Here is a 27,101-nt window from a genome sequence, read left to right as displayed (position 1 = left end):
TCCCAATCCATCTCTAGTGGGTTGAGGTCGGGTGACCTCAGTGTATATATATTTGGATACGGCCCCTGTTTCTACTAATTATCTGCTCATCAAGACCTTGATTAGCTGAATCAGGTGTGTTTGTGTAGGGCTGAATCAGGTGTGTTTGTATAGGGCTGAATCAGGTGTGTTTGTGTAGGACTGAATCAGGTGTGTTTGTGTAGGGCTGAATCAGGTGTTTGTGTAGGACTGAATCAGGTGTGTTTGTGTAGAACTGAATCAGGTGTGTTTGTGTAGGGCTGAATCAGGTGTTTGTGTAGGGCTGAATCAGGTGTGTTTGTGTAGGGCTGAATCAGGTGTTTGTGTAGGACTGAATCAGGTGTGTTTGTGTAGGGCTGAATCAGGTGTGTTTGTGTAGGGCTGAATCAGGTGTGTTTGTGTAGGACTGAATCAGGTGTGTTTGTGTAGGACTGAATCAGGTGTGTTTGTGTAGGGCTGAATCAGGTGTGTTTCAGGTGTGTTTGTGTAGGGCTGAATCAGGTGTGTTTGTGTAGGGGCTGAATCAGGTGTGTTTGTGTAGGGCTGAATCAGGTGTGTTTGTGTAGGGCTGAATCAGGTGTGTTTGTGTAGGGCTGAATCAGGTGTGTTTGTGTAGGACTGAATCAGGTGTGTTTGTGAATCAGGTGTGTTTGTGTAGGGCTGAATCAGGTGTGTTTGTGTAGGGCTGAATCAGGTGTGTTTGTGTAGGGCTGAATCAGGTGTTTGTGTAGGGCTGAATCAGGTGTGTTTGTGTAGGGCTCAGGTGTGTTTGTGTAGGGCTGAATCAGGTGTGTTTGTGTAGAACTGAATCAGGTGTGTTTGTGTAGGGCTGAATCAGGTGTGTTTGTATAGGGCTGAATCAGGTGAATCAGGTGTGTTTGTGTAGGACTGAATCAGGTGTGTTTGTGTAGGGCTGAATCAGGTGTGTTTGTGTAGGGCTGAATCAGGTGTTTTGTGTAGGGCTGAATCAGGTGTGTTTGTGTAGGGCTGAATCAGGTGTGTTTGTGTAGGGCTGAATCAGGTGTTTTGTGTAGGGCTGAATCAGGTGTGTTTGTGTAGGGCTGAATCTGAATCAGGTGTGTTTGTGTAGGGCTGAATCAGGTGTGTTTGTGTAGGGCTGAATCAGGTGTTTGTGTAGGGCTGAATCAGGTGTGTTCAGGTGTGAATCAGGTGTGTTTGTGTACTGAATCAGGTGTGTTTGTAGGGGAATCAGGTGTGTTTGTGTAGGACTGAATCAGGTGAATCAGGTGTTTGTGTAGGGCTGAATCAGGTGTGTTTGTGTAGGACTGAATCAGGTGTGTTTGTGTAGGGCTGAATCAGGTGTGTTTGTGTAGGGCTGAATCAGGTGTGTTTGTGTAGGACTGAATCAGGTGTGTTTGTGTAGGGCTGAATCAGGTGTGTTTGTGTAGGACTGAATCAGGTGTGTTTGTGTAGGGCTGAATCAGGTGTGTTTGTGTAGGGCTGAATCAGGTGTGTTTGTGTAGGGCTGAATCAGGTGTGTTTGTGTAGGGCTGAATCAGGTGTGTTTGTGTAGGACTGAATCAGGTGTGTTTGTGTAGGGCTGAATCAGGTGTGTTTGTGTAGGGCTGAATCAGGTGTGTTTGTGTAGGACTGAATCAGGTGTGTTTGTGTAGGGCTGAATCAGGTGTGTTGTGTAGGGCTGAATCAGGTGTGTTTGGTGTAGGTAGGGCTGAATCAGGTGTTTGTGTAGGACTGAATCAGGTGTGTTTGTGTAGGGCTGAATCAGGTGTGTTTGTGTAGGGCTGAATCAGGTGTGTTTGTGTAGTGGGACTGAATCAGGTGTGTTTGTGTAGGACTGAATCAGGTGTGTTTGTGTAGGACTGAATCAGGTGTGTTTGTGTAGGGCTGAATCAGGTGTGTTTGTATAGTGTTTGTGTAGGGCTGAATCAGGTGTGTTTGTGGTGTGTTTGTGTAGGGCTGAATCAGGTGTGTTTGTGTAGTGTTTGTGTAGGACTGAATCAGGTGTTTGTGTAGGACTGAATCAGGTGTGTTTGTGTAGGGCTGAATCAGGTGTGTTTGTGTAGGGCTGAATCAGGTGTGTTTGTGTAGGGCTGAATCAGGTGTCAGGTTTTGTGTAGGCTGAATCAGGTGTTTGTGTAGGACTGAATCAGGTGTGTTTGTGTAGGGCTGAATCAGGTGTGTTTGTGGGCTGAATCAGGTGTGTTTGTGTAGGGCTGAATCAGGTGTGTTTGTGTAGGGCTGAATCAGGTGTGTTTGTTTGTGTGTTTGTGTAGGGCTGAATCAGGTGTGTTTGTTAGGGCTGAATCAGGTGTAGGGCTGAATCAGGTGTGTTTGTGTAGGACTGAATCAGGTGTGTTTGTGTGTGTTTGTGTAGGGCTGAATCAGGTGTGTTTGTGTACTGAATCAGGTGTGTGTAGGACTTGTTTGTGTAGGGCTGAATCAGGTGTGTTTGTGTTTGTAGGACTGAATCAGGTGTGTTTGTGTAGGGCTGAATCAGGGTTTGAAATCAGGTGTGTTTGTGTAGGAATCAGGTGTGTTTGTGTAGGGCTGAATCAGGTGTGTTTGTGTAGGACTGAATCAGGTCAGTGTTTTGTGTAGGGCTGAATCAGGTGTGTTTGTGTAGGGCTGAATCAGGTGAATCAGGTGTTGAATCAGGTGTGTTTGTGTAGGGCTGAATCAGGTGTGTTTGTGTAGGGCTGAATCAGGTGTGTTTGTGTAGGGCTGAATCAGGTGTGTTTGTGTAGGTGAATCAGGTGTTTTGTGTAGGGCTGAATCAGGTGTGTTTGTGGGCTGAATCAGGGCTGAATCAGGTGTGTTTGTGTAGGGCTGAATCAGGTGTTTGTGTAGGGCTGAATGTGTTTGTGTAGGGCTGAATCAGGTGTGTGAATCAGGTGTGTGTAGGGCTGAATCAGGTGTGTTTGTATAGGGCTGAATCAGGTGTTTGTGTTGTGTAGGGCTGAATCAGGTGTGTTTGTGTAGGGCTGAATCAGGTGTTTGTGTAGGACTGAATCAGGTGTGTTTGTATAGGGGTGTGTTTGTGTAGGGCTGAATCAGGTGTGTTTGTATAGGGCTGAATCAGGTGTGTTTGAATCAGGTGTGTTTGTGTAGGGCAGGTGTGTTTGTGTAAATCAGGTGTGTTTGTATAGGGAATCAGGTGTGTTTGTGTAGGGCTGAATCAGGTGTGTTTGTGTAGGGCTGAATCAGGTGTGTTTGTGGTGTGTTTGTAGGGGCTGAATCAGGTGTGTTTGTGTAGGGCTGAATCAGGTGTGTTTGTGTAGGGCTGAATCAGGTGAAATCAGGTGTGTTTGTGTAGGGCTGAATCTGAATCAGGTGTGTTTGTGTAGGGCTGAATCAGGTGTTTGTGTAGGGCTGAATCAGGTGTTTGTTGAATCAGGTGTTTGTGTAGGGCTGAATCAGGTGTTTGTGTAGGGCTGAATCAGGTGTGTTTGTAGGGCTGAATCAGGTGTGTTTGTGTAGGGCTGAATCAGGTGTGTTTGTGTAGGGCTGAATCAGGTGTGTTTGTGTAGGGCTGAATCTGAATCAATCAGGTGTGTTTGTGTAGGGCTGAATCAGGTGTGTTTGTGTAGGGCTGAATCAGGTGTGTTTGTGTAGGGCTGAATCAGGTGTGTTTGTGTAGGGCTGAATGAATCAGGTGTGTTTGTGTAGGGCTGAATCAGGTGTGTTTGTGTAGGACTGAATCAGTGTTTTGTGTAGGGCTGAATCAGGTGTGTTTGTGTAGGGCTGAATCAGGTGTTTGTGTAGGGCTGAATCAGGTGTGTTTGTGTAGGACTGAATCAGGTGTGTTTGTGTAGGGCTGAATCAGGTGTGTTTGTGTAGGGCTGAATCAGGTGTGTTTGTGTTGAATGTGTAGGACTGAGGTGTGTTTGTGTAGGGCTGAATCAGGTGTGTTTGTGTAGGGCTGTGTGTTTTGTGTAGGGCTGAATCAGGTGTGTTTGTGTAGGGCTGAATCAGGTGTGTTTGTGTAGGGCTGAATCAGGTGTGTTTGTGTAGGGCTGAATCAGGTGTGTTTGTGTAGGGCTGAATCAGGTGTGTTTGTGTAGGGCTGAATCAGGTGTGTTTGTGTAGGGCTGAATCAGGTGTGTTTGTGTAGGGCTGAATCAGGTGTGTTTGTGTAGGGCTGAATCAGGTGTGTTTGTATAGGGCTGAATCAGGTGTGTTTGTGTAGGGCTGAATCAGGTGTGTTTGGGCTGGAGCAGTAGTGTTGGCCATCTCTCTTCTGTAGTTCCTGGACCAGCATCACTTCTATCTGGCTCTGGACAACCATCTCACTGTCTCTCCTCTCCTTTAGTTCCTGGACCAGCATCACTTATATCTGACTCTGGACAACCATCTCACTGTCTCTCCTCTCCTTTAGTTCCTGGACCAGCATCACTTCTACCTGACTCTGGACAACCATCTCACTGTCTCTCCTCTCCTTTAGTTCCTGGACAAGCATCACTTCTACCTGACTCTGGACAACCATCTCACTGTCTCTCCTCTCCTTTAGTTCCTGGACAAGCATCACTTCTACCTGGCTCTGGACAACCATCTCACTGTCTCTCCTCTCCTTTAGTTCCTGGACAAGCATCACTTCTACCTGGCTCTGGACAACCAGATGATAGTGGAGATGCTAAGGACGGAGCTGTCCTATCTCTCCTCCTCCTGGAGGATGACCGGACGTCCTACCCTGACCTTCCCCATCACACACAGCATGCTGGGTAAATACCCTCCCCTTCCCCGTCACACACAGCATGCTGGGTAAATACCCTCCCCTTCCCCGTCACACACAGCATGCTGGGTAAATACCCTCCCCTTCCCCGTCATACACAGCATGCTGGGTAAATACCCTTCCCTTCCCCGTCACACACAGCATGCTGGGTAAATACCCTCCCCTTCCCCGTCACACACAGCATGCTGGGTAAATACCCTCCCCTTCCCCGTCACACACAGCATGCTGGGTAAATACCCTTCCCTTCCCCGTCACACACAGCATGCTGGGTAAATACCCTCCCCTTCCCCGTCACACACAGCATGCTGGGTAAATACCCTCACCTTCCCCGTCACACACAGCATGCTGGGTAAATACCCTTCCCAGGCATGCACAGCATGCTGGATAAATAACTACACCTTCCCCATCACACACAGAATGCTGGGTAATCATTCTGTGTTGTTTGTGTTACTTCTGGACTAAACATTTATTTAAATGGGAATTGAAGGATTAATCTGTGTCCAGGAAACTGACTCTTGCTGGGAAACTACATTCTGTATGGGACAAACAAGGTTTATTGATTGGTTGGTTGGTTCATTGATCATGTTTCCCTTGTTTCCAGTGGATGATGGTGAGAGCATCGACCCGTGTATTCTGTCCACTCTGAGGAAGCTGCACGATGGATACTTCGGAGGGGCAAGGTCAGACTGACTCTCTTCCATTTCTAAGGTCACTCATCTTAAGAGAGAACTCTGGATATTTACAGAAGGAAATGCTAGGCTCCACTATTTATGTCACTACATCACCTGGTTGTGACAGTTTCAGTGATGTCCGATTTGGTTCCATTCCATCTTGTGTGTTTTTTTGCAGGGTTCAGATGGCAAACATCTCCAGCTTCCAGACTACCTCGTTCCACACAGAGCTCAGCTTCCTCGACGGAGACACCGATGACGACCTGCTGGACAATGAAGAAGATGAGGAAGACGAAGAAGAAAGTTATGTCCCCTCAGGTACGTCAGCCGTGGTGTGCTGTGTGTGTTTATGTCTTTATAGGTCATTGGTGTGTGTTTGTATTTGTGTTTGTGTTTATGTCTGTATAGGTAATTGGTGTGTGTTTGTATTTGTGTTTGCGTGTTTGTGCTTGCGGTATGTAATATCATATTGCTGAGTCTACATTTAACTCCCGCCCCCTCCAGGCAGCTCCAAGGACATGTTTGACCACTACCTCAGCCAGCTGATGCAGAGCACAGCCACCAAGTGTCATCTCCCTCCCATCCAGAGGGGGCAGCACCACGTGTTTAGTGCTGAACACACCACCAGAGACATCCTCTCCTTCATGGCCCAGGTCCAAGGCCTCAACATGCCCAGTAAGTTATCATCACATTTACTGTTTGTTTATTCACCAAGTGTTAGGTTTAGGGTTATGTATGGGACTCTGTAGGTTTCTACACTCTGTAGGTTTCTACTGTATGGGACTCTGTAGGTTTCTACTGTATGGAACTCTGTAGGTTTCTACTGTATGGTTGGGACTCTGTAGGTTTCTACTGTATGGGACTCTGTAGGTTTCTACTGTATGGGACTCTAGGTTTCTACTGTATGGGACTCTGTGGGTTTCTACTGTATGGGACTCTGTAGGTTTCTACTGTATGGGACTCTGTAGGTTTCTACTGTATGGGACTCTGTGGGTTTCTACTGTATGGGACTCTGTAGGTTTCTACTGTATGGGACTCTGTAGGTTTCTACTGTATGGTTGGGACTCTGTAGGTTTCTACTGTATGGGACTCTGTAGGTTTCTACTGTATGGGACTCTGTAGGTTTCTACTGTATGGGACTCTGTAGGTTTCTACTGTATGGGACTCTGTAGGTTTCTACTGTATGGGACTCTGTAGGTTTCTACTGTATGGGACTCTGTAGGTTTCTACTGTATGGTTGGGACTCTGTAGGTTTCTACTGTATGGTTGGGACTCTGTAGGTTTCTACTGTATGGTTGGGACTCTGTAGGTTTCTACTGTATGGTTGGGACTCTGTAGGTTTCTACTGTATGGTTGGGACTCTGTTGGTTTCTACTGTATGGTTGGGACTCTGTTGGTTTCTACTGTATGGTTGGGACTCTGTTGGTTTCTACTGTATGGTTGGGACTCTGTAGGTTTCTACTGTATGGTTGGGACTCTGTTGGTTTCTACTGTATGGTTGGGACTCTGTAGGTTTCTACTGTATGGTTGGGACTCTGTAGGTTTCTACTGTATGGGACTCTGTAGGTTTCTACTGTATGGGACTCTGTAGGTTTCTACTGTATGGGACTCTGTAGGTTTCTACTGTATGGTTGGGACTCTGTTGGTTTCTACTGTATGGGTGGGACTCTGTAGGTTTCTACTGTATGGGACTCTGTTGGTTTCTACTGTATGGTTGGGACTCTGTAGGTTTCTACTGTATGGGTGGGACTCTGTTGGTTTCTACTGTATGGGTGGGACTCTGTTGGTTTCTACTGTATGGGTGGGACTCTGTTGGTTTCTACTGTATGGGTGGGACTCTTGGTTTCTACTGTATGGTTGGGACTCTGTAGGTTTCTACTGTATGGTTGGGACTCTGTTGGTTTCTACTGTATGGTTGGGACTCTGTTGGTTTCTACTGTATGGGTGGGACTCTTGGTTTCTACTGTATGGTTGGGACTCTGTAGGTTTCTACTCTGTAGGTTTCTACTGTATGGGACTCTGTAGGTTTCTACTGTATGGTTGGGACTCTGTAGGTTTCTACTGTATGGTTGGGACTCTGTAGGTTTCTACTGTATGGGTGGGACTCTGTTGGTTTCTACTGTATGGGTGGGACTCTGTTGGTTTCTACTGTATGGTTGGGACTCTGTAGGTTTCTACTGTATGGGACTCTGTAGGTTTCTACTGTATGGGACTCTGTAGGTTTCTACTGTATGGTTGGGACTCTGTTGGTTTCTACTGTATGGGTGGGACTCTGTTGGTTTCTACTGTATGGGTGGGACTCTGTTGGTTTCTACTGTATGGGTGGGACTCTGTTGGTTTCTACTGTATGGGTGGGACTCTTGGTTTCTACTGTATGGTTGGGACTCTGTAGGTTTCTACTGTATGGTTGGGACTCTGTAGGTTTCTACTGTATGGTTGGGACTCTGTTGGTTTCTACACTCTGTAGGTTTCTACTGTATGGTTGGGACTCTGTAGGTTTCTACTGTATGGTTGGGACTCTGTAGGTTTCTACTGTATGGTTGGGACTCTGTTGGTTTCTACACTCTGTTGGTTTCTACTGTATGGTTGGGACTCTGTAGGTTTCTACTGTATGGTTGGGACTCTGTAGGTTTCTACTGTATGGTTGGGACTCTGTTGGTCTCTACTGTATGGTTGGGACTGTTGGTCTCTACTGTATGGTTGGTATTCTGTAGGATTCTACACTGTAGGTTTCTACTGTATGGGACTCTGTTGGTTTCTACTGTATGGTTGGGACTGTAGTTTTCTACTGTATGGTTGGGACTCTGTTGGTTTCTACACTCTGTAGGTTTCTACTTTATGGTTGGGATTCTGTTGGTTTCTACTGTATGGTTGGGACTCTGTTGGTTTCTACTGTATGGTTGGGACTCTGTAGGTTTCTACTGTATGGTTGGGACTCTGTAGGTTTCTACTGTATGGTTGGGACTCTGTAGGTTTCTACTGTATGGTTGGGACTCTGTAGGTTTCTACTGTATGGTTGGGACTGTAGGTTTCTACTGTATGGTTGGGACTCTGTAGGTTTCTACTGTATGGTTGGGACTCTGTTGGTTTCTACTGTATGGTTGGGACTCTGTAGGTTTCTACTGTATGGTTGGGACTCTGTTGGTTTCTACACTCTGTAGGTTTCTACTGTATGGTTGGGACTCTGTAGGTTTCTACTGTATGGTTGGGACTCTGTAGGTTTCTACTGTATGGTTGGGACTCTGTAGGTTTCTACTGTATGGTACTCAGTAGATATGTGGGAGTAGAGGAGGGCCTGAGGGCACACACTTAATATGTTGTGAAATCTGTTTGTATTGTCATGTTTTAACTGCCTTAATTTAGCTGGACCCCAGAAAGAGTAGCTGCTGCCTTGGCAGGAAGTAATGGGGATCCATAATAAACCCCAGAAAGAGTAGCTGCTGCCTTGGCAGGAAGTAATGGGGATCCATAATAAACCCCAGAAAGAGTAGCTGCTGCCTTGGCAGGAAGTAATGGGGATCCATAATAAACCCCAGAAAGAGTAGCTGCTGCCTTGGCAGGAAGTAATGGGGATCCATAATAAATACAAATACTGTATTCACCATACACGGTGTTGGTGTTTACGGTGTTGTTTCTTCCAGAGGCCTCCATGTATCTTCCCATGACTCCCATCATGAACAAGCACCGTAAATCCCTCAACCTACTGCACGTGTCCCAGCTCACACCGCTCCATCCACACCACCACCACACGCCACAACAACAGCCCAAGGTCAGTTCATCTACGCCAACAACCCACCACACGCCACAACAACAGCCCAAGGTCAGTTCATCTACGCCAACAACCCACCACACGCCACAACAACAGCCCAAGGTCAGTTCATCTACGCCAACAACCCACCACACACCACATCAACAACAGCCCAAGGTCAGTTCATCTACCCCAACAACCCACCACACGCCACAACAACAGCCCAAGGTCAGTTCATCTACGCCAACAACCCACCACACGCCACAACAACAGCCCAAGGTCAGTTCATCTACGCCAACAACCCACCACACGCCACAACAACAGCCCAAGGTCAGTTCATCTACGCCAACAACCCACCACACGCCACAACAACAGCCCAAGGTCAGTTCATCTACGCCAACAACCCACCACACGCCACATCAACAACAGCCCAAGGTCAGTTCATCTACCCCAACAACCCACCACACACCACATCAACAACAGCCCAAGGTCAGTTCATCTACGCCAACAACCCACCACACGCCACATCAACAACAGCCCAAGGTCAGTTCATCTACCCCAACAACCCACCACACGCCACATCAACAACAGCCCAAGGTCAGTTCATCTACGCTAACAACCCACCACACGCCACATCAACAACAGCCCAAGGTCAGTTCATCTACGCCAACAACCCACCACACGCCACATCAACAACAGCCCAAGGTCAGTTCATCTACGCCAACAACCCACCACACGCCACATCAACAACAGCCCAAGGTCAGTTCATCTACGACAACAACCCACCACACACCACATCAACAACAGCCCAAGGTCAGTTCATCTACCCCAACAACCCACCACACGCCACATCAACAACAGCCCAAGGTCAGTTCATCTACCCCAACAACCCACATCAACAACAGCCCAAGGTCAGTTCATCTACCCCAACAACCCACCACACGCCACACCAACAACAGCCCAAGGTCAGTTCATCTACGCCAACAACCCACCACACACCACATCAACAACAGCCCAAGGTCAGTTCATCTACCCCAACAACCCACATCAACAACAGTCCAAGGTCAGTTCATCTACCCCAACAACCCACCACACACCACATCAACAACAGCCCAAGGTCAGTTCATCTACGACAACAACCCACCACACACCACATCAACAACAGCCCAAGGTCAGTTCATCTACCCCAACAACCCACCACACGCCACATCAACAACAGCCCAAGGTCAGTTCATCTACCCCAACAACCCACATCAACAACAGCCCAAGGTCAGTTCATCTACCCCAACAACCCACCACACACCACATCAACAACAGCCCAAGGTCAGTTCATCTACGCCAACAACCCACCACACACCACACCAACAACAGCCCAAGGTCAGTTCATCTACGCCAACAACCCACCACACACCACATCAACAACAGCACAAGGTCAGTTCATCTACCCCAACAACCCACACCAACAACAGCCCAAGGTCAGTTCATCTACGCCAACAACCCACCACACACCACATCAACAACAGCCCAAGGTCAGTTCATCTACGCCAACAACCCACCACACACCACATCAACAACAGCCCAAGGTCAGTTCATCTACCCCAACAATCCACATCAACAACAGCCCAAGGTCAGTTCATCTACCCCAACAACCCACCACACACCACATCAACAACAGCCCAAGGTCAGTTCATCTACGCCAACAACCCACCACACACCACATCAACAACAGCCCAAGGTCAGTTCATCTACCCCAACAATCCACATCAACAACAGCCCAAGGTCAGTTCATCTACGCCAACAACCCACCACACACCACATCAACAACAGCCCAAGGTCAGTTCATCTACGCCAACAACCCACCACACGCCACATCAACAACAGCCCAAGGTCAGTTCATCTACGCCAACAACCCACCACACACCACATGAACAACAGCCCAAGGTCAGTTCATCTACGCCAACAACCCACCACACACCACATCAACAACAGCCCAAGGTCAGTTCATCTACCCCAACAACCCACCACACACCACATCAACAACAGCCCAAGGTCAGTTCATCTACCCCAACAACCCACCACACACCACATCAACAACAGCCCAAGGTCAGTTCATCTACCCCAACAACCCACCACAAACCACATCAACAACAGCCCAAGGTCAGTTCATCTACCCCAACAACCCACCACACACCACATCAACAACAGCCCAAGGTCAGTTCATCTACGCCAACAACCCACCACAAACCACATCAACAACAGCCCAAGGTCAGTTCATCTACCCCAACAACCCACCACACGCCACATCAACAACAGCCCAAGGTCAGTTCATCTACGCCAACAACCCACCACACACCACATCAACAACAGCCCAAGGTCAGTTCATCTACGACAACAACCCACCACGCACCACATCAACAACAGCCCAAGGTCAGTTCATCTACCCCAACAACCCACCACACACCACATCAACAACAGCCCAAGGTCAGTTCATCTACGCCAACAACCCACCACACACCACATCAACAACAGCCCAAGGTCAGTTCATCTACGTCAACAACCCACCACACACCACATCAACAACAGCCCAAGGTCAGTTCATCTACGACAACAACCCACCACACGCCACAACAACAGCCCAAGGTCAGTTCATCTACCCCAACAACCCACCACACACCACATCAACAACAGCCCAAGGTCAGTTCATCTACCCCAACAACCCACCACACACCACATCAACAACAGCCAAAGGTCAGTTCATCTACCCCAACAACCCACCACAACAACAGCCCAAGGTCAGTCAGTCTACCCCAACAACCCACCACACACCACATCAACAACAGCCCAAGGTCAGTTCATCTACCCCAACAACCCACCACACGCCACAACAACAGCCCAAGGTCAGTTCGTCTACCCCAACAACCCACCACACACCACATCAACAACAGCCCAAGGTCAGTTCGTCTACCCCAACAACCCACCACACACCACATCAACAACAGCCCAAGGTCAGTTCATCTACGCCAACAACCCACCACACACCACATCAACAACAGCCCAAGGTCAGTTCATCTACGCCAACAACCCACCACACACCACATCAACAACAGCCCAAGGTCAGTTCATCTACGACAACAACCCACCACACACCACATCAACAACAGCCCAAGGTCAGTTCATCTACCCCAACAACCCACCACACGCCACAACAACAACAGCCCAAGGTCAGTTCATCTACGCCAACAACCCACCACACGCCACAACAACAGCCCAAGGTCAGTTCATCTACCCCAACAACCCACCACACGCCACAACAACAGCCCAAGGTCAGTTCATCTACGCCAACAACCCACCACACGCCACAACAACAGCCCAAGGTCAGTTCATCTACGCCAACAACCCACCACACACCACATCAACAACAGCCCAAGGTCAGTTCATCTACCCCAACAACCCACCACACACCACATCAACAACAGCCCAAGGTCAGTTCATCTACCCCAACAACCCACCACACGCCACAACAACAGCCCAAGGTCAGTTCATCTACCCCAACAACCCACCACACGCCACAACAACAGCCCAAGGTCAGTTCATCTACCCCAACAACCCACCACACACCACATCAACAACAGACTCCAGTACTGTTTCTCTGGTACATCTGTGTGTTTGGATCCTCTAATGTGTGTGTGTGTGTGTGCATGCGCACATGTGTGTATTTGTGTGTGTCTGTGTATCTTTGCTCTCAGGCCCAAAGTATTGCAGACCTCCACCTGCCGCGAGACTCCCAGGGTAACACAGACTTTGGGTCTCTGGTGAGACAGTTGAAGGAGTGTCCCACACTGCAGGACCAGGCAGACATACTATATATCCTCTGTGTGATGAAAGGTACTGGTTTAGATCAGGGGCAAACTGTAAACGTCCATTATCATTTCTACACACTCTCTATTTAGTTGTAGGTGTTCAATGTGGCCTGGAGTTTTTTACATTTTTTTACACGAAATAATATTTTTCCACATTTTTTTGTTTTTACTCCAACCTCCTGCGGATCGGATCCAATGGGACATATTTTTCCACCCCTGGATTAGTTGGTGTCGGGTTGAATTGAATCTTTGAATTGAATCAAATTTAATTTAATTCTCTACATGTTTAGGTTTAAATTACACTGAATCGACTCCTCAGATTGAATTGAATCTTTGAATTGAATCAAATTTAATTTAATTCTCTACATGTTTAGGTTTAAATTACACTGAATTGACTCCTCAGATTGAATTGAATCTTTGAATTGAATCAAATTGAATTTAATTCTCTACATGTTTAGGTTTAAATTACACTGAATTGACTCCTCAGATTGAATTGAATCTTTGAATTGAATGAAATTTAATTTAATTCTCTACATGTTTAGGTTTAAATTACACTGAATTGACTCCTCAGATTGAATTGAATCTTTGAATTGAATCAAATTTAATTTAATTCTCTACATGTTTAGGTTTAAATTACACTGAATCGACTCCTCAGATTGAATTGAACTGAATTAAATGTAATCCCCTCTAACCTGAAAGGTGCTGATTGGCTGGTGGACGTGGGGGGTCAGGGCGGGGTCAGTGTGAGGTGTCTCCTGGAGGAGCTGTATGCCCAGGCTGGGGCCAACAAGGAGTGGGGTCTGATCAGATACATCTCTGGTATCCTGAGGAAGAGAGTGGAGGTGCTGGCTGAGGCCTGTACAGATCTCATCTCCCACCACAAGCAGCTGACAGTGGGGTTACCACCGGAGCCCAGGGAGAAAGTCATCTCGGCGCCTCTTCCTCCAGAAGAACTCAACTCTCTGATCTATGAGGCCAGTGGGCAGGACATCAGCATCGCTGTGCTCACTCAGGTACAACACATTATAACTGGGATTATATAAGATGCTTCCAGATGCCATTTCCGTCCAAATTCTCTCCCCGATGCGAGTCTAGCTCGACATGTTAAAGCAAACTTTGGTCAGTTTTGTAACAAGTCTCTGCGATGAAGGGAAAGTAACGACTGCTGTATTGTGATAATGCAGGAGATCATGGTGTACCTGGCCATGTACGTCCGCTCCCAGCCGGCTCTGTTTGGGGACATGCTGCGTCTCCGAATCGGACTCATCATGCAGGTGATGGCTACAGAGCTGGCCCGCAGTCTACACTGCTCAGGTAGGGGTCAGTCTACACTGCTCGGGTAGGGTTCAGTCTACACTGCTCAGGTAGGGTTCAGTCTACACTGCTCAGGTAGGGTTCAGTCTACACTGCTCAGGTAGGGTTCAGTCTACACTGCTCAGGTAGGGTTCAGTCTACACTGCTCGGGTAGGGTTCAGTCTACACTGCTCAGGTAGGGTTCAGTCTACACTGCTCAGGTAGGGTTCAGTCTACACTGCTCGGGTAGGGTTCAGTCTACACTGCTCAGGTAGGGTTCAGTCTACACTGCTCAGGTAGGGTTCAGTCTACACTGCTCGGGTAGGGTTTAGTCTACACTGCTCAGGTAGGGTTCAGTCTATACTGCTCAGGTAGGGTTCAGTCTACACTGCTCAGATAGGGTTCAGTCTACACTGCTCAGGTAGGGTTCAGTCTACACTGCTCAGGTAGGGTTCAGTCTACACTGCTCAGGTAGGGTTCAGTCTACACTGCTCAGGAAGGGTTCAGTCTACACTGCTCTGGTAGGGTTCAGTCTACACTGCTCAGGTAGGGTTCAGTCTACACTGCTCAGGTAGGGTTCAGTCTACACTGCTCAGGAAGGGTTCAGTACCATTCTTAGAATGGTAGAATAATCAGCTGTGTTCTAAAGACCTCAGTAGACTCACCATCTGAATAGGGCTCTGGTAGTTCTTTCAGGTAGACCTGGTTAGTAGTGACACTACTGTATCTGGATGTTGAGCTGAATGGCCTTTAGTGTGGAAGTGCCTGGGGAGTTTTTACAGAGTCTCTCTACTCAGCGTTACAGGCGTCTCTCTTTCTGTCCTCTGCAGGGGAGGAGGCCTCTGAGAGCCTGATGAACTTGAGTCCATCAGACATGAAGAACCTGCTGCACCACATCCTCAGTGGGAAGGAGTTTGGGGTGGAGAGGAGCAGTGAGTCTTTCCCAATCCCAAATCGACCCCTAGCTCCGACCCCTATATAGACCCCTAGCCAGGACCACTACATAGACCCCTAGCCCCGACCCCCGACCCCTACATAGACCCCTACATAGACCCCTAGCCCGACCCCTACATAGACCCCTACATAGACCCCTAGCCCCGACGCCAACATAGACCCCTAGCCCCGACCCCTACATAGACCCCTACATAGACCCCTACATAGACCCCTAGCCCCGACAACTACATAGATCCCTAGCCCCGACCCCTACATAGACCACTAGCCCCGACCCCTACATAGACCCCTACATAGCCCCCTTGCCCCGACCCCTACATAGACCCCTACATAGACCCCTACATAGCCCCCTACATAGCCCCCTAGCCCCGACCCCTACATAGAACCCTACATAGCCCCCTAGCCCCGAACCCTACATAGACCCCTACATAGACCCCTACATAGCCCCCTAGCCCCGACCCCTACATAGACCCCTACATAGCCCCGAACCCTACATAGACCCCTACATAGCCCCCTAGCCCCGACCCCTACATAGCCCCCTCGCCTGAAAACCCTACATAGACCCCTACATAGACCCCTACATAGCCCCCTAGCCCCGACCCCTACATAGACCCCTACATAGCCCCCTAGCCCCGACCCCTACATAGACCCCTAGCCCCGACCCCTACATAGACCCCTACATAGCCCCCTAGCCCCGACCCCTACATAGACCCCTACATAGACCCGAACCCTACATAGACCCCTACATAGCCCCCTAGCCCCGACCCCTACATAGCCTCCTAGCCTGAAAACCCTACATAGACCCACCCCTACATAGACCCCTACATAGCCCCCTAGCCCCGACCCCTACATAGACCCCTACATAGCCCCCTAGGCCCGACCCCTACATAGCCCCCTAGCCCCGACCCCTACATAGCCCCCTAGCCCCGACCCCTACATAGACCCCTACATAGACCCCTACATAGCCCCCTACATAGCCCCCTAGCTCCGACCACTACATAGACCCCTAGCCCTGACCCCTACATAGGCCCCTAGCCCCGACCCCTACATAGACCCCTACATAGCCCCCTAGCCCCGACCCCTACATAGCCCCCTAGCCCCGACCCCTACATAGCCCCCTAGCCCCGACCCCTACATAGCCCCCTACATAGCCCCCTAGCCCCGACCCCTACATAGACCCCTACATAGCCCCCTAGGCCCGACCCCTACATAGCCCCTACATAGCCCCCTAGCCCCGACCCCTACATAGACCCCTACATAGACCCCTACATAGACCCCTAGCCCCGACCCCTACATAGACCCCTACATAGACCCCTACATAGCCCCCCCCTAGCCCCGACCCCTACATAGACCCCTACATAGACCCCTACAAAGCCCCCTAGCCCCGACCCCTACATAGACCCCTACATAGACCCCTACAAAGCCCCCTAGGCCTGACCCCTACATAGCCAGCATTAGTAGTTTCTACAGTATTAATACATTTCCCGATTCTTCTCAAATCTTTGCAGGTGTACTGGTATCTTTGCAGGTGTACTGGTATCTTTGCAGGTGTACTGGTATCTTTGCAGGTGTACTGGTATCTTTGCAGGTGTACTGGTATCTTTGCAGGTGTAGTACTATTCTATTGAATCAAATGAATTGTCGTGTCTGTCTCCCTTTCTCCTGTGTCAGTGCGTCCTATGCAGTCCTCGGCCACCAGCCCGGCTGTCTCCATCCATGAGCTGGGTCACACTGGGGCCACTAAGACGGAGCGCACCGGCATCCGCAAGCTGAAGCGTGAGATCAAACAGGTATGGTCACGTCAGCTGACTATTGCATGTCATGGAGAGTATCAGGGGTCTCCAACAGGTCCATCACCAGCTACCAGTAACTCCCAGTCTACCTATGAGTAGCTCGCCAAACTATTCTGAAAAAGCATTTATTTTTCACGTGTTCTACCGCAAACTGTCATAAACAAATCTCACTAGTATTAGACAAGTCAAGCTCCCGGCTACTGTCCAATCAAATCCACGTTGACATTCAACCACCCCTGATGAGCCACAACTGGCTGAAATCAAATCCACGTTGACATTCAACCCTGATGAGCCACAGCTGGCTGAAAGCCAAACGGAACACAATATCTGGCAATTCATTTCCAACAATATTGACCCTTTTGTGTCTGCGTGGTGTGGGCTTTTGTGTCTGTGTGGTGTGGGCAGTTAGGGATTATAATAACTGTCTTCTGAGTAGACAGAATGACATTCCCCCAAGAAAACAGAATTTGGGAACATACAAAGACTGCCTATTTGAAAGCTAGGAAAAAATGTACGTGTATCTTGTGAAATGTTTCATAATTTAAAAGTAGCTCTCATGCTAGAAAAGGTTGGAGACCCCTGATTTCCTATCATTTAATCTACAGGTTAGTATAGACCTAATGCTCTATAATATAATCTACAGGTTAGTATAGACCTAATGCTCTATAATATAATCTACAGGTTAGTATAGACATAATGCTCTATAATATAATCTACAGGTTAGTATAGACCTAATGCTCTATAATATAATCTACAGGTTAGTACAGACCTAATCCTCTATAATATAATCTACAGGTTAGTATAGACATAATCCTCTATAATATAATCTACAGGTTAGTATAGACCTAATCCTCTATAATATAATCTACAGGTTAGTATAGACCTAATCCTCTATAATATAATCTACAGGTTAGTATAGACCTAATCCTCTATAATATAATCTACAGGTTAGTATAGACCTAATCCTCTATAATATAATCTACAGGTTAGTATAGACATAATCCTCTATAATATAATCTACAGGTTAGTATAGACCTAATGCTCTATAATATAATCTACAGGTTAGTATAGACCTAATGCTCTGTAATATAATCTACAGGTTAGTATAGACCTAATCCTCTATAATATAATATACAGGTTAGTATAGACATAATCCTCTATAATATAATCTACAGGTTAGTATAGACCTAATCCTCTATAATATAATCTACAGGTTAGTATAGACATAATCCTCTATAATATAATCTACAGGTTAGTATAGACATAATCCTCTATAATATAATCTAAAGGTTAGTATAGGCCTAATCCTCTATAATATAATCTAAAGGTTAGTATAGGCCTAATCCTCTATAATATAATCTACAGGTTAGTATAGACATAATCCTCTATAATATAATCTACAGGTTAGTATAGACCTAATCCTCTATAATATAATCTACAGGTTAGTATAGACCTAATCCTCTATAATATAATCTACAGGTTAGTATAGACATAATCCTCTATAATATAATCTACAGGTTAGTATAGACATAATCCTCTATAATATAATCTAAAGGTTAGTATAGGCCTAATCCTCTATAATATAATCTAAAGGTTAGTATAGGCCTAATCCTCTATAATATAATCTACAGGTTAGTATAGACCTAATACTCTATAATATAATCTAAAGGTTAGTATAGACCTAATCCTCTATAATATAATCTACAGGTTAGTATAGACATAATCCTCTATAAAATAATCCACAGGTTAGTATAGACCTAATCCTCTATAATATAATCTACAGGTTAGTATAGACCTAATGCTCTATAATAATATAATCTACAGGTTAGTATAGACCTAATGCTCTATAATATAATCTACAGGTTAGTATAGACCTAATGCTCTATAATAATATAATCTACAGGTTAGTATAGACCTAATGCTCTATAATAATATAATCTACAGGTTAGTATAGACCTAATCCTCTATAATATAATCTACAGGTTAGTATAGACCTAATCCTCTATAATATAATCTACAGGTTAGTATAGACCTAATCCTCTATAATATAATCTACAGGTTAGTATAGACCTAATCCTCTATAATATAATCTACAGGTTAGTATAGACATAATCCTCTATAATATAATCTACAGGTTAGTATAGACCTAATCCTCTATAATATAATCTACAGGTTAGTATAGACCTAATGCTCTATAATATAATCTACAGGTTAGTATAGACCTAATGCTCTATAATATAATCTAAAGGTTAGTATAGACCTAATCCTCTATAATATAATCTACAGGTTAGTATAGACATAATCCTCTATAATATAATCTACAGGTTAGTATAGACCTAATCCTCTATAATATAATCTACAGGTTAGTATAGACCTAATCCTCTATAATATAATCTACAGGTTAGTATAGACATAATCCTCTATAATATAATCTACAGGTTAGTATAGACATAATCCTCTATAATATAATCTACAGGTTAGTATAGACCTAATCCTCTATAATATAATCTACAGGTTAGTATAGACCTAATCCTCTATAATATAATCTACAGGTTAGTATAGACATAATCCTCTATAATATAATCTACAGGTTAGTATAGACATAATCCTCTATAATATAATCTACAGGTTAGTATAGACCTAATCCTCTATAATATAATCTACAGGTTAGTATAGACCTAATCCTCTATAATATAATCTACAGGTTAGTATAGACATAATCCTCTATAATATAATCTACAGGTTAGTATAGACATAATCCTCTATAATATAATCTACAGGTTAGTATAGACATAATCCTCTATAATATAATCTACAGGTTAGTATAGACCTAATCCTCTATAATATAATCTACAGGTTAGTATAGACCTAATCCTCTATAATATAATCTACAGGTTAGTATAGACATAATCCTCTATAATATAATCTACAGGTTAGTATAGACATAATCCTCTATAATATAATCTACAGGTTAGTATAGACATAATCCTCTATAATATAATCTACAGGTTAGTATAGACCTAATCCTCTATAATATAATCTACAGGTTAGTATAGACCTAATCCTCTATAATATAATCTACCGGTTAGTATAGACCTAATCCTCTATAATATAATCTACAGGTTAGTATAGGCCTAATCCTCTATAATATAATCTACAGGTTAGTATAGACCTAATCCTCTATAATATAATCTACAGGTTAGTATAGACATAATCCTCTATAATATAATCTACAGGTTAGTATAGACATAATCCTCTATAATATAATCTACAGGTTAGTATAGACCTAATGCTCTATAATAATATAATCTACAGGTTAGTATAGACCTAATGCTCTATAATAATATAATCTACAGGTTAGTATAGACCTAATCCTCTATAATATAATCTACAGGTTAGTATAGACCTAATCCTCTATAATATAATCTACAGGTTAGTATAGACCTAATGCTCTATAATATAATCTACAGGTTAGTATAGACCTAATCCTCTATAATATAATCTACAGGTTAGTATAGACCTAATCCTCTATAATATAATCTACAGGTTAGTATAGACCTAATGCTCTATAATATAATCTACAGGTTAGTATAGACCTAATCCTCTATAATATAATCTACAGGTTAGTATAGACCTAATCCTCTATAATATAATCTACAGGTTAGTATAGACCTAATCCTCTATAATATAATCTACAGGTTAGTATAGACCTAATCCTCTATAATATAATCTACAGGTTAGTATAGACCTAATCCTCTATAATATAATCTACAGGTTAGTATAGACCTAATGCTCTATAATATAATCTACAGGTTAGTATAGACCTAATCCTCTATAATATAATCTACAGGTTAGTATAGACCTAATCCTCTATAATATAATCTACAGGTTAGTATAGACCTAATCCTCTATAATATAATCTACAGGTTAGTATAGACATAATCCTCTATAATATAATCTACAGGTTAGTATAGACCTACTGCTCTATCATTTAATCTACAGGTTAGTATAGACCTAATCCTCTATAATATAATCTACAGGTTAGTATAGACATAATGCTCTATAATATAATCTACAGGTTAGTATAGACCTACTGCTCTATCATTTAATCTACAGGTTAGTATAGACCTAATCCTCTATAATATAATCTACAGGTTAGTATAGACATAATGCTCTATAATATAATCTACAGGTTAGTATAGACCTAATCCTCTATAATTTAATCTACAGGTTAGTATAGACCTAATCCTCTATAATATAATCTACAGGTTAGTATAGACATAATCCTCTATAATATAATCTACAGGTTAGTATAGACCTAATCCTCTATAATATAATCTACATGTTAGTATAGACATAATCCTCTATAATATAATCTACAGGTTAGTATAGACCTAATCCTCTATAATATAATCTACAGGTTAGTATAGACCTAATCCTCTATAATATAATCTACATGTTAGTATAGACATAATCCTCTATAATATAATCTACATGTTAGTATAGACATAATCCTCTATAATATAATCTACAGGTTAGTATAGACCTAATCCTCTATAATATAATCTACAGGTTAGTATAGACCTAATCCTCTATAATATAATCTACAGGTTAGTATAGACATAATCCTCTATAATATAATCTACAGGTTAGTATAGACCTAATCCTCTATAATATAATCTACAGGTTAGTATAGACCTAATCCTCTATAATATAATCTACAGGTTAGTATAGACATAATCCTCTATAATATAATCTACAGGTTAGTATAGACCTAATCCTCTATAATATAATCTACAGGTTAGTATAGACCTAATCCTCTATAATATAATCTACAGGTTAGTATAGACCTAATCCTCTATAATATAATCTACAGGTTAGTATAGACCTAATGCTCTATAATATAATCTAAAGGTTAGTATAGACCTAATCCTCTATAATATAATCTACAGGTTAGTATAGACCTAATCCTCTATAATATAATCTACAGGTTAGTATAGACCTAATCCTCTATAATATAATCTACAGGTTAGTATAGACATAATGCTCTATAATATAATCTACAGGTTAGTATAGACCTAATCCTCTATAATATAATCTACAGGTTAGTATAGACCTAATGCTCTATAATATAATCTACAGGTTAGTACAGACCTAATGCTCTATAATATAATCTACAGGTTAGTATAGACCTAATCCTCTATAATATAATCTACAGGTTAGTATAGACCTAATCCTCTATAATATAATCTACAGGTTAGTATAGACCTAATCCTCTATAATATAATCTACAGGTTAGTATAGACCTAATCCTCTATAATATAATCTACAGGTTACTATAGGCCTAATACTCTTTCTGCATGTTTGATTCTAGTTAGAAGACATGAGGACAGAATGCTCTTTGTCTATAGTAGTAATAATGCTGTAATGTTGTATGGTTCTGATTGCAGTTGGATGACTCGTCTCGTCCGATCAGCGTGGGTTGAGTTTGTTAGTTAATAGTCATATTGCCTCATCAGCTGTAATCTCCACAGCCAGACCATAATGAAACCAACCATCATAACATGGCATGAAGCCACCAGCTGAAATCCCATTCATACCAGCTGTACTAGAATACAGTCAGTAGTGCCTTACCTCATGCTGAGCTGCTGGTCATGTTTGCCTGTTTTCTAGCCCACATCTTTAACTGTGTCTGATGTTTGACCATAATCTAAACTGTATTTACAAGGTGTGAGTTTGACTTTCCTTCACGCCGTCATCCCCTCCTTCTGTGTCTCTCCCTCGACGACAACATGACGTCTCTTCTCCGTGTTGATCCTTTCCAGATGAGTAACAGTGGCTATTCCATCAGCAGCAACGTCACCTCTCCCCGTTCCACGGTAAAACCATGAACCATGTCTCCCTCATTGTCCCGTGTTCACTAAACCACGCAGACGAGGTTCACTCTGAACGGTTGTCTTTCTTCGTTACATTGCCTTATGCTTACTGTACTAACATGTACTGGCCTGTAGCATGCTGGTGTCGTCATGGTAACATGTACTGGCCTATAGCATGCTGGTGTCGTCATGGTAACATGTACTGGCCTGTAGCATGCTGGTGCCGTCATGGTAACATGTACTGGCCTGTAGCATGCTGGTGTCGTCATGGTAACATGTACTGGCCTATAGCATGCTGGTGCCGTCATGGTAACATGTACTGGCCTGTAGCATGCTGGTGTCGTCATGGTAACATGTACTGGCCTGTAGCATGCTGGTGTCGTCATGGTAACATGTACTGGCCTGTAGCATGCTGGTGTCGTCATGGTAACATGTACTGGCCTGTAGCATGCTGGTGCCGTCATGGTAACATGTACTGGCCTGTAGCATGCTGGTGTCGTCATGGTAACATGTACTGGCCTGTAGCATGCTGGTGTCGTCATGGTAACATGTACTGGCCTGTAGCATGCTGGCCCATGTTGACTCCTACCCTTTGGGTGGTGGACCATTCTTGATACACACAGGAAACTGTTGAGCGTGAAACACACAGCAGTGTTGAAGTTCACCCTCTGAATGGCACATATACACAACCCATATCTCAATGCTTAAAAATCCTTCTTTGACCCGTCTCCTCCCGTTCATCTGTACTGATTTGAAGTGGATTTAACAAGTTACATCAACAAGGGATCATGGCTTTCACCTGGTGTGTGTGTGTGTGTATGTACCGCATCATGAGTACTGTGTACGTAAATGAACACGTATCTCCCCCTGTAGCGGTGCAGCAGCCCCTCCACCCCCAGTGGTATCCTGTCCCCTGTAGGCCCCGGGGGGTCAGACAGCCACCTGCAGTGGGAGGAGCGGCAGGGCCAGTGGCTGAGGAGGAGACGGCTGGATGGGGCCATCAACAGGGTCCCAATGGGCTTCTACCAGAAGGTGTGGAAGATCCTGCAGAAGTGTCACGGCCTGTCAATAGATGGATACGTGCTGCCTTCCTCCACTACCAGAGAGGTATGTAGTGTCAGTCTGTCTATAGATGGATATGTGCTGTCTTCCTCCACTACCAGAGAGGTATGTAGTGTCAGTCTGTCTATAGATGGATATGTGCTCTACTACCAGAGAGGTATGTAGTGTCAGTCTGTCAATAGATGGATATGTGCTCTACTACCAGAGAGGTATGTAGTGTCAGTCTGTCTATAGATGGATACGTGCTCTACTACCAGAGAGGTATGTAGTGTCAGTCTGTCTATAGATGGATACGTGCTGTCTTCCTCCACTACCAGAGAGGTATGTAGTGTCAGTCTGTCTATAGATGGATACGTGCTGCCTTCCTCCACTACCAGAGAGGTATGTAGTGTCAGTCTGTCTATAGATGGATATGTGCTGTCTTCCTCCACTACCAGAGAGGTATGTAGTGTCAGTCTGTCTATAGATGGATACGTGCTCCACTACCAGAGAGGTATGTAGTGTCAGTCTGTCTATAGATGGATATGTGCTGTCTTCCTCCACTACCAGAGAGGTATGTAGTGTCAGTCTGTCTATAGATGGATACGTGCTGTCTTCCTCTACTACCAGAGAGGTATGTAGTGTCAGTCTGTCTATAGATGGATACGTGCTGTCTTCCTCCACTACCAGAGAGGTATGTAGTGTCAGTCTGTCTATAGATGGATACGTGCTGCCTTCCTCCACTACCAGAGAGGTATGTAGTGTCAGTCTGTCTATAGATGGATACGTGCTGCCTTCCTCCACTACCAGAGAGGTATGTAGTGTCAGTCTGTCTATAGATGGATATGTGCTGTCTTCCTCCACTACCAGAGAGGTATGTAGTGTCAGTCTGTCTATAGATGGATACGTGCTGCCTTCCTCCACTACCAGAGAGGTATGTAGTGTCAGTCTGTCTATAGATGGATACGTGCTGCCTTCCTCCACTACCAGAGAGGTATGTAGTGTCAGTCTGTCTATAGATGGATACATCCTCCACTACCAGAGAGGTATGTAGTGTCAGTCTGTCTATAGATGGATACGTGCTGCCTTCCTCCACTACCAGAGAGGTATGTAGTGTCAGTCTGTCTATAGATGGATACGTGCTGCCTTCCTCCACTACCAGAGAGGTATGTAGTGTCAGTCTGTCTATAGATGGATATGTGCTGTCTTCCTCCACTACCAGAGAGGTATGTAGTGTCAGTCTGTCTATAGATGGATACGTGCTGTCTTCCTCCACTACCAGAGAGGTATGTAGTGTCAGTCTGTCTATAGATGGATATGTGCTGTCTTCCTCCACTACCAGAGAGGTATGTAGTGTCAGTCTGTCTATAGATGGATATGTGCTGTCTTCCTCCACTACCAGAGAGGTATGTAGTGTCAGTCTGTCTATAGATGGATACGTGCTGTCTTCCTCCACTACCAGAGAGGTATGTAGTGTCAGTCTGTCTATAGATGGATACGTGCTGCCTTCCTCCACTACCAGAGAGGTATGTAGTGTCAGTCTGTCTATAGATGGATATGTGCTGTCTTCCTCCACTACCAGAGAGGTATGTAGTGTCAGTCTGTCTATAGATGGATATGTGCTGTCTTCCTCCACTACCAGAGAGGTATGTAGTGTCAGTCTGTCTATAGATGGATACGTGCTCCACTACCAGAGAGGTATGTAGTGTCAGTCTGTCTATAGATGGATACGTGCTGTCTTCCTCCACTACTAGAGAGGTATGTAGTGTCAGTCTGTCTATAGATGGATACGTGCTCTACTACCAGAGGTATGTAGTGTCACGGCCTGTCTATAGATGGATACGTGCTCCACTACCAGAGAGGTATGTAGTCAAATCAATAGATTGATCAAATGGTATTTATATAGCCCTTTTTACAACTCCATTAATAATGTGCAGTAACCCCCCTAGACTCCCAAACAGCAGCACGGCATCAAGGAACATCTCTCAGTGTTTCACATTTAGAACAAATGTAGCTTCCTATAACAGTAGGAAATAAGATTTCCTTTCAGACACTGTGATTGGCACAGACAGATCCCTTGATGGAGATTCCATCTGTGTCTGGGAAAGCGTTCTGACTCTTGACGTCGTGTCCCTGCCTGCCAGATGACAGAAGGCGAGATCAAGTTTGCGGTGCACGTGGAGTCTGTTCTGAACCACGTCCCCCAGCCAGAGTACCGACAGCTGCTGGTGGAGGCTGTGATGGTGCTGACGCTGGTGGCTGACATGGATGTGGACGACATCGGAGGAATCATCCTGATCGACCGCATCGTACACATGGCCAATGACCTCTTCTTACAGGACCAGGTAAGTCTGAGCCAGAACGGCCCATAGGGGAGGAGCCTATTTCCTGTTTCTGTAGCGTGATGTACGAGGAACTACACCCTCTGGAACATCTGCATGCAGAGACGGGTCCCATTTTAAAGTTTTTGGTTTGACTCGACCGGGTATCGAACCGCCACGCTTCCAATCTCAGGGTGGAAACTATTCCCACAAGGCCACAGAGATGGTCACTAGAAAGTAGTGTCCTGTAAAGGGTTAATGTGTAATGGTCACTAGAAAGTAGTGTCCTGTAAAGGGTTAATGTGTAATGGTCACTAGAAAGTAGTGTCCTGTAAAGGGTTCATGTGTAATGGTCACTAGAAAGTAGTGTCCTGTAAAGGGTTAATGTGTAATGGTCACTAGAAAGTAGTGTCCTGTAAAGGGTTAATGTGTAATGGTCACTAGAAAGTAAAGGGCTAATGTGTAATGGTCACTAGAAAGTAGTGTCCTGTAAAGGGTTAATGTGTAATGGTCACTAGAAAGTAGTGTCCTGTAAATGGTTAATGTGTAATGGTCACTAGAAAGTAGTGTCCTGTAAAGGGTTCATGTGTAATGGTCACTAGAAAGTAATGTCCTATAAAGGGTTAATGTGTAATGGTCACTAGAAAGTAATGTCCTGTAAATGGTTAATGTGTAATGGTCACTAGAAAGTAGTGTCCTGTAAAGGGTTAATGTGTAATGGTCACTAGAAAGTAGTGTCCTGTAAAGGGTTAATGTGTAATGGTCACTAGAAAGTAATGTCCTGTAAATGGTTAATGTGTAATGGTCACTAGAAAGTA

General features: G+C 44.7%; 1 protein-coding gene and 3 long non-coding RNA genes across 20 annotated transcripts in view; 3 read left to right on the top strand and 1 right to left on the bottom strand.

Moving 5' to 3' along the window:
- Window positions 1-27,101, top strand: part of LOC118383818 (uncharacterized) — a 48,325-nt gene that overhangs the window by 17,816 nt on the left and 3,408 nt on the right. Inside the window, 28 exon segments of the mRNA XM_052503165.1 lie at window positions 4,574-4,718; window positions 5,331-5,409; window positions 5,579-5,718; window positions 5,905-6,075; window positions 9,042-9,745; window positions 9,800-10,059; window positions 10,212-10,471; window positions 10,624-10,883; window positions 10,928-11,035; window positions 11,090-11,251; window positions 11,306-11,467; window positions 11,576-11,629; window positions 11,789-11,940; window positions 12,046-12,420; window positions 12,523-12,890; window positions 12,893-13,033; window positions 13,708-14,021; window positions 14,193-14,322; window positions 15,132-15,233; window positions 16,924-17,042; window positions 22,496-22,522; window positions 22,871-22,924; window positions 23,795-24,088; window positions 24,245-24,424; window positions 24,477-24,956; window positions 25,009-25,188; window positions 25,249-25,608; window positions 26,107-26,307. Coding sequence (XP_052359125.1) covers window positions 4,574-4,718; window positions 5,331-5,409; window positions 5,579-5,718; window positions 5,905-6,075; window positions 9,042-9,745; window positions 9,800-10,059; window positions 10,212-10,471; window positions 10,624-10,883; window positions 10,928-11,035; window positions 11,090-11,251; window positions 11,306-11,467; window positions 11,576-11,629; window positions 11,789-11,940; window positions 12,046-12,420; window positions 12,523-12,890; window positions 12,893-13,033; window positions 13,708-14,021; window positions 14,193-14,322; window positions 15,132-15,233; window positions 16,924-17,042; window positions 22,496-22,522; window positions 22,871-22,924; window positions 23,795-24,088; window positions 24,245-24,424; window positions 24,477-24,956; window positions 25,009-25,188; window positions 25,249-25,608; window positions 26,107-26,307 — 5,982 coding nt within the window.
- LOC127919522 (uncharacterized) lies at window positions 423-4,167 on the top strand. Of its 8 annotated transcripts, none has more exons than XR_008103228.1 (5): window positions 423-458; window positions 2,913-2,939; window positions 2,991-3,013; window positions 3,055-3,079; window positions 4,148-4,167. It is a non-coding gene; the product is annotated as an uncharacterized LOC127919522 (long non-coding RNA). The 8 variants fall into 8 exon arrangements; XR_008103231.1 differs by lacking the exons at window positions 2,913-2,939; window positions 2,991-3,013 and adding exons at window positions 857-881; window positions 1,844-1,868; XR_008103230.1 differs by lacking the exons at window positions 2,913-2,939; window positions 2,991-3,013 and adding exons at window positions 857-881; window positions 1,819-1,843.
- Window positions 17,523-22,287, bottom strand: LOC127919520 (uncharacterized). 10 transcript variants are annotated; one of them, XR_008103226.1, is made up of 8 exons: window positions 21,934-22,044; window positions 21,250-21,287; window positions 21,022-21,173; window positions 20,414-20,869; window positions 19,040-19,267; window positions 18,882-18,919; window positions 17,967-18,156; window positions 17,598-17,700 (listed from the first exon to the last, which is right to left on the bottom strand). It is a non-coding gene; the product is annotated as an uncharacterized LOC127919520 (long non-coding RNA). The 10 variants fall into 10 exon arrangements; XR_008103223.1 differs by lacking the exons at window positions 18,882-18,919; window positions 21,250-21,287; window positions 21,934-22,044 and adding exons at window positions 17,739-17,890; window positions 22,162-22,287 and having other exon boundaries at window positions 17,523-17,662; window positions 18,081-18,118; window positions 21,022-21,249; XR_008103219.1 differs by lacking the exons at window positions 21,250-21,287; window positions 21,934-22,044 and adding an exon at window positions 22,162-22,287 and having other exon boundaries at window positions 17,560-17,700; window positions 17,891-18,156; window positions 21,022-21,249.
- LOC127919521 (uncharacterized) lies at window positions 17,656-22,247 on the top strand. The gene is made up of 4 exons (XR_008103227.1): window positions 17,656-17,726; window positions 19,028-19,331; window positions 19,674-19,787; window positions 22,188-22,247. It is a non-coding gene; the product is annotated as an uncharacterized LOC127919521 (long non-coding RNA).

This window comes from Oncorhynchus keta, unplaced genomic scaffold (assembly GCF_023373465.1).
Source record: "Oncorhynchus keta strain PuntledgeMale-10-30-2019 unplaced genomic scaffold, Oket_V2 Un_contig_16903_pilon_pilon, whole genome shotgun sequence".
NCBI lineage: Eukaryota > Metazoa > Chordata > Actinopteri > Salmoniformes > Salmonidae > Oncorhynchus > Oncorhynchus keta.
The sequence above is the reverse complement of the archived record's forward strand: the minus strand, read 5'-3'. Positions and strand labels throughout refer to the sequence as shown.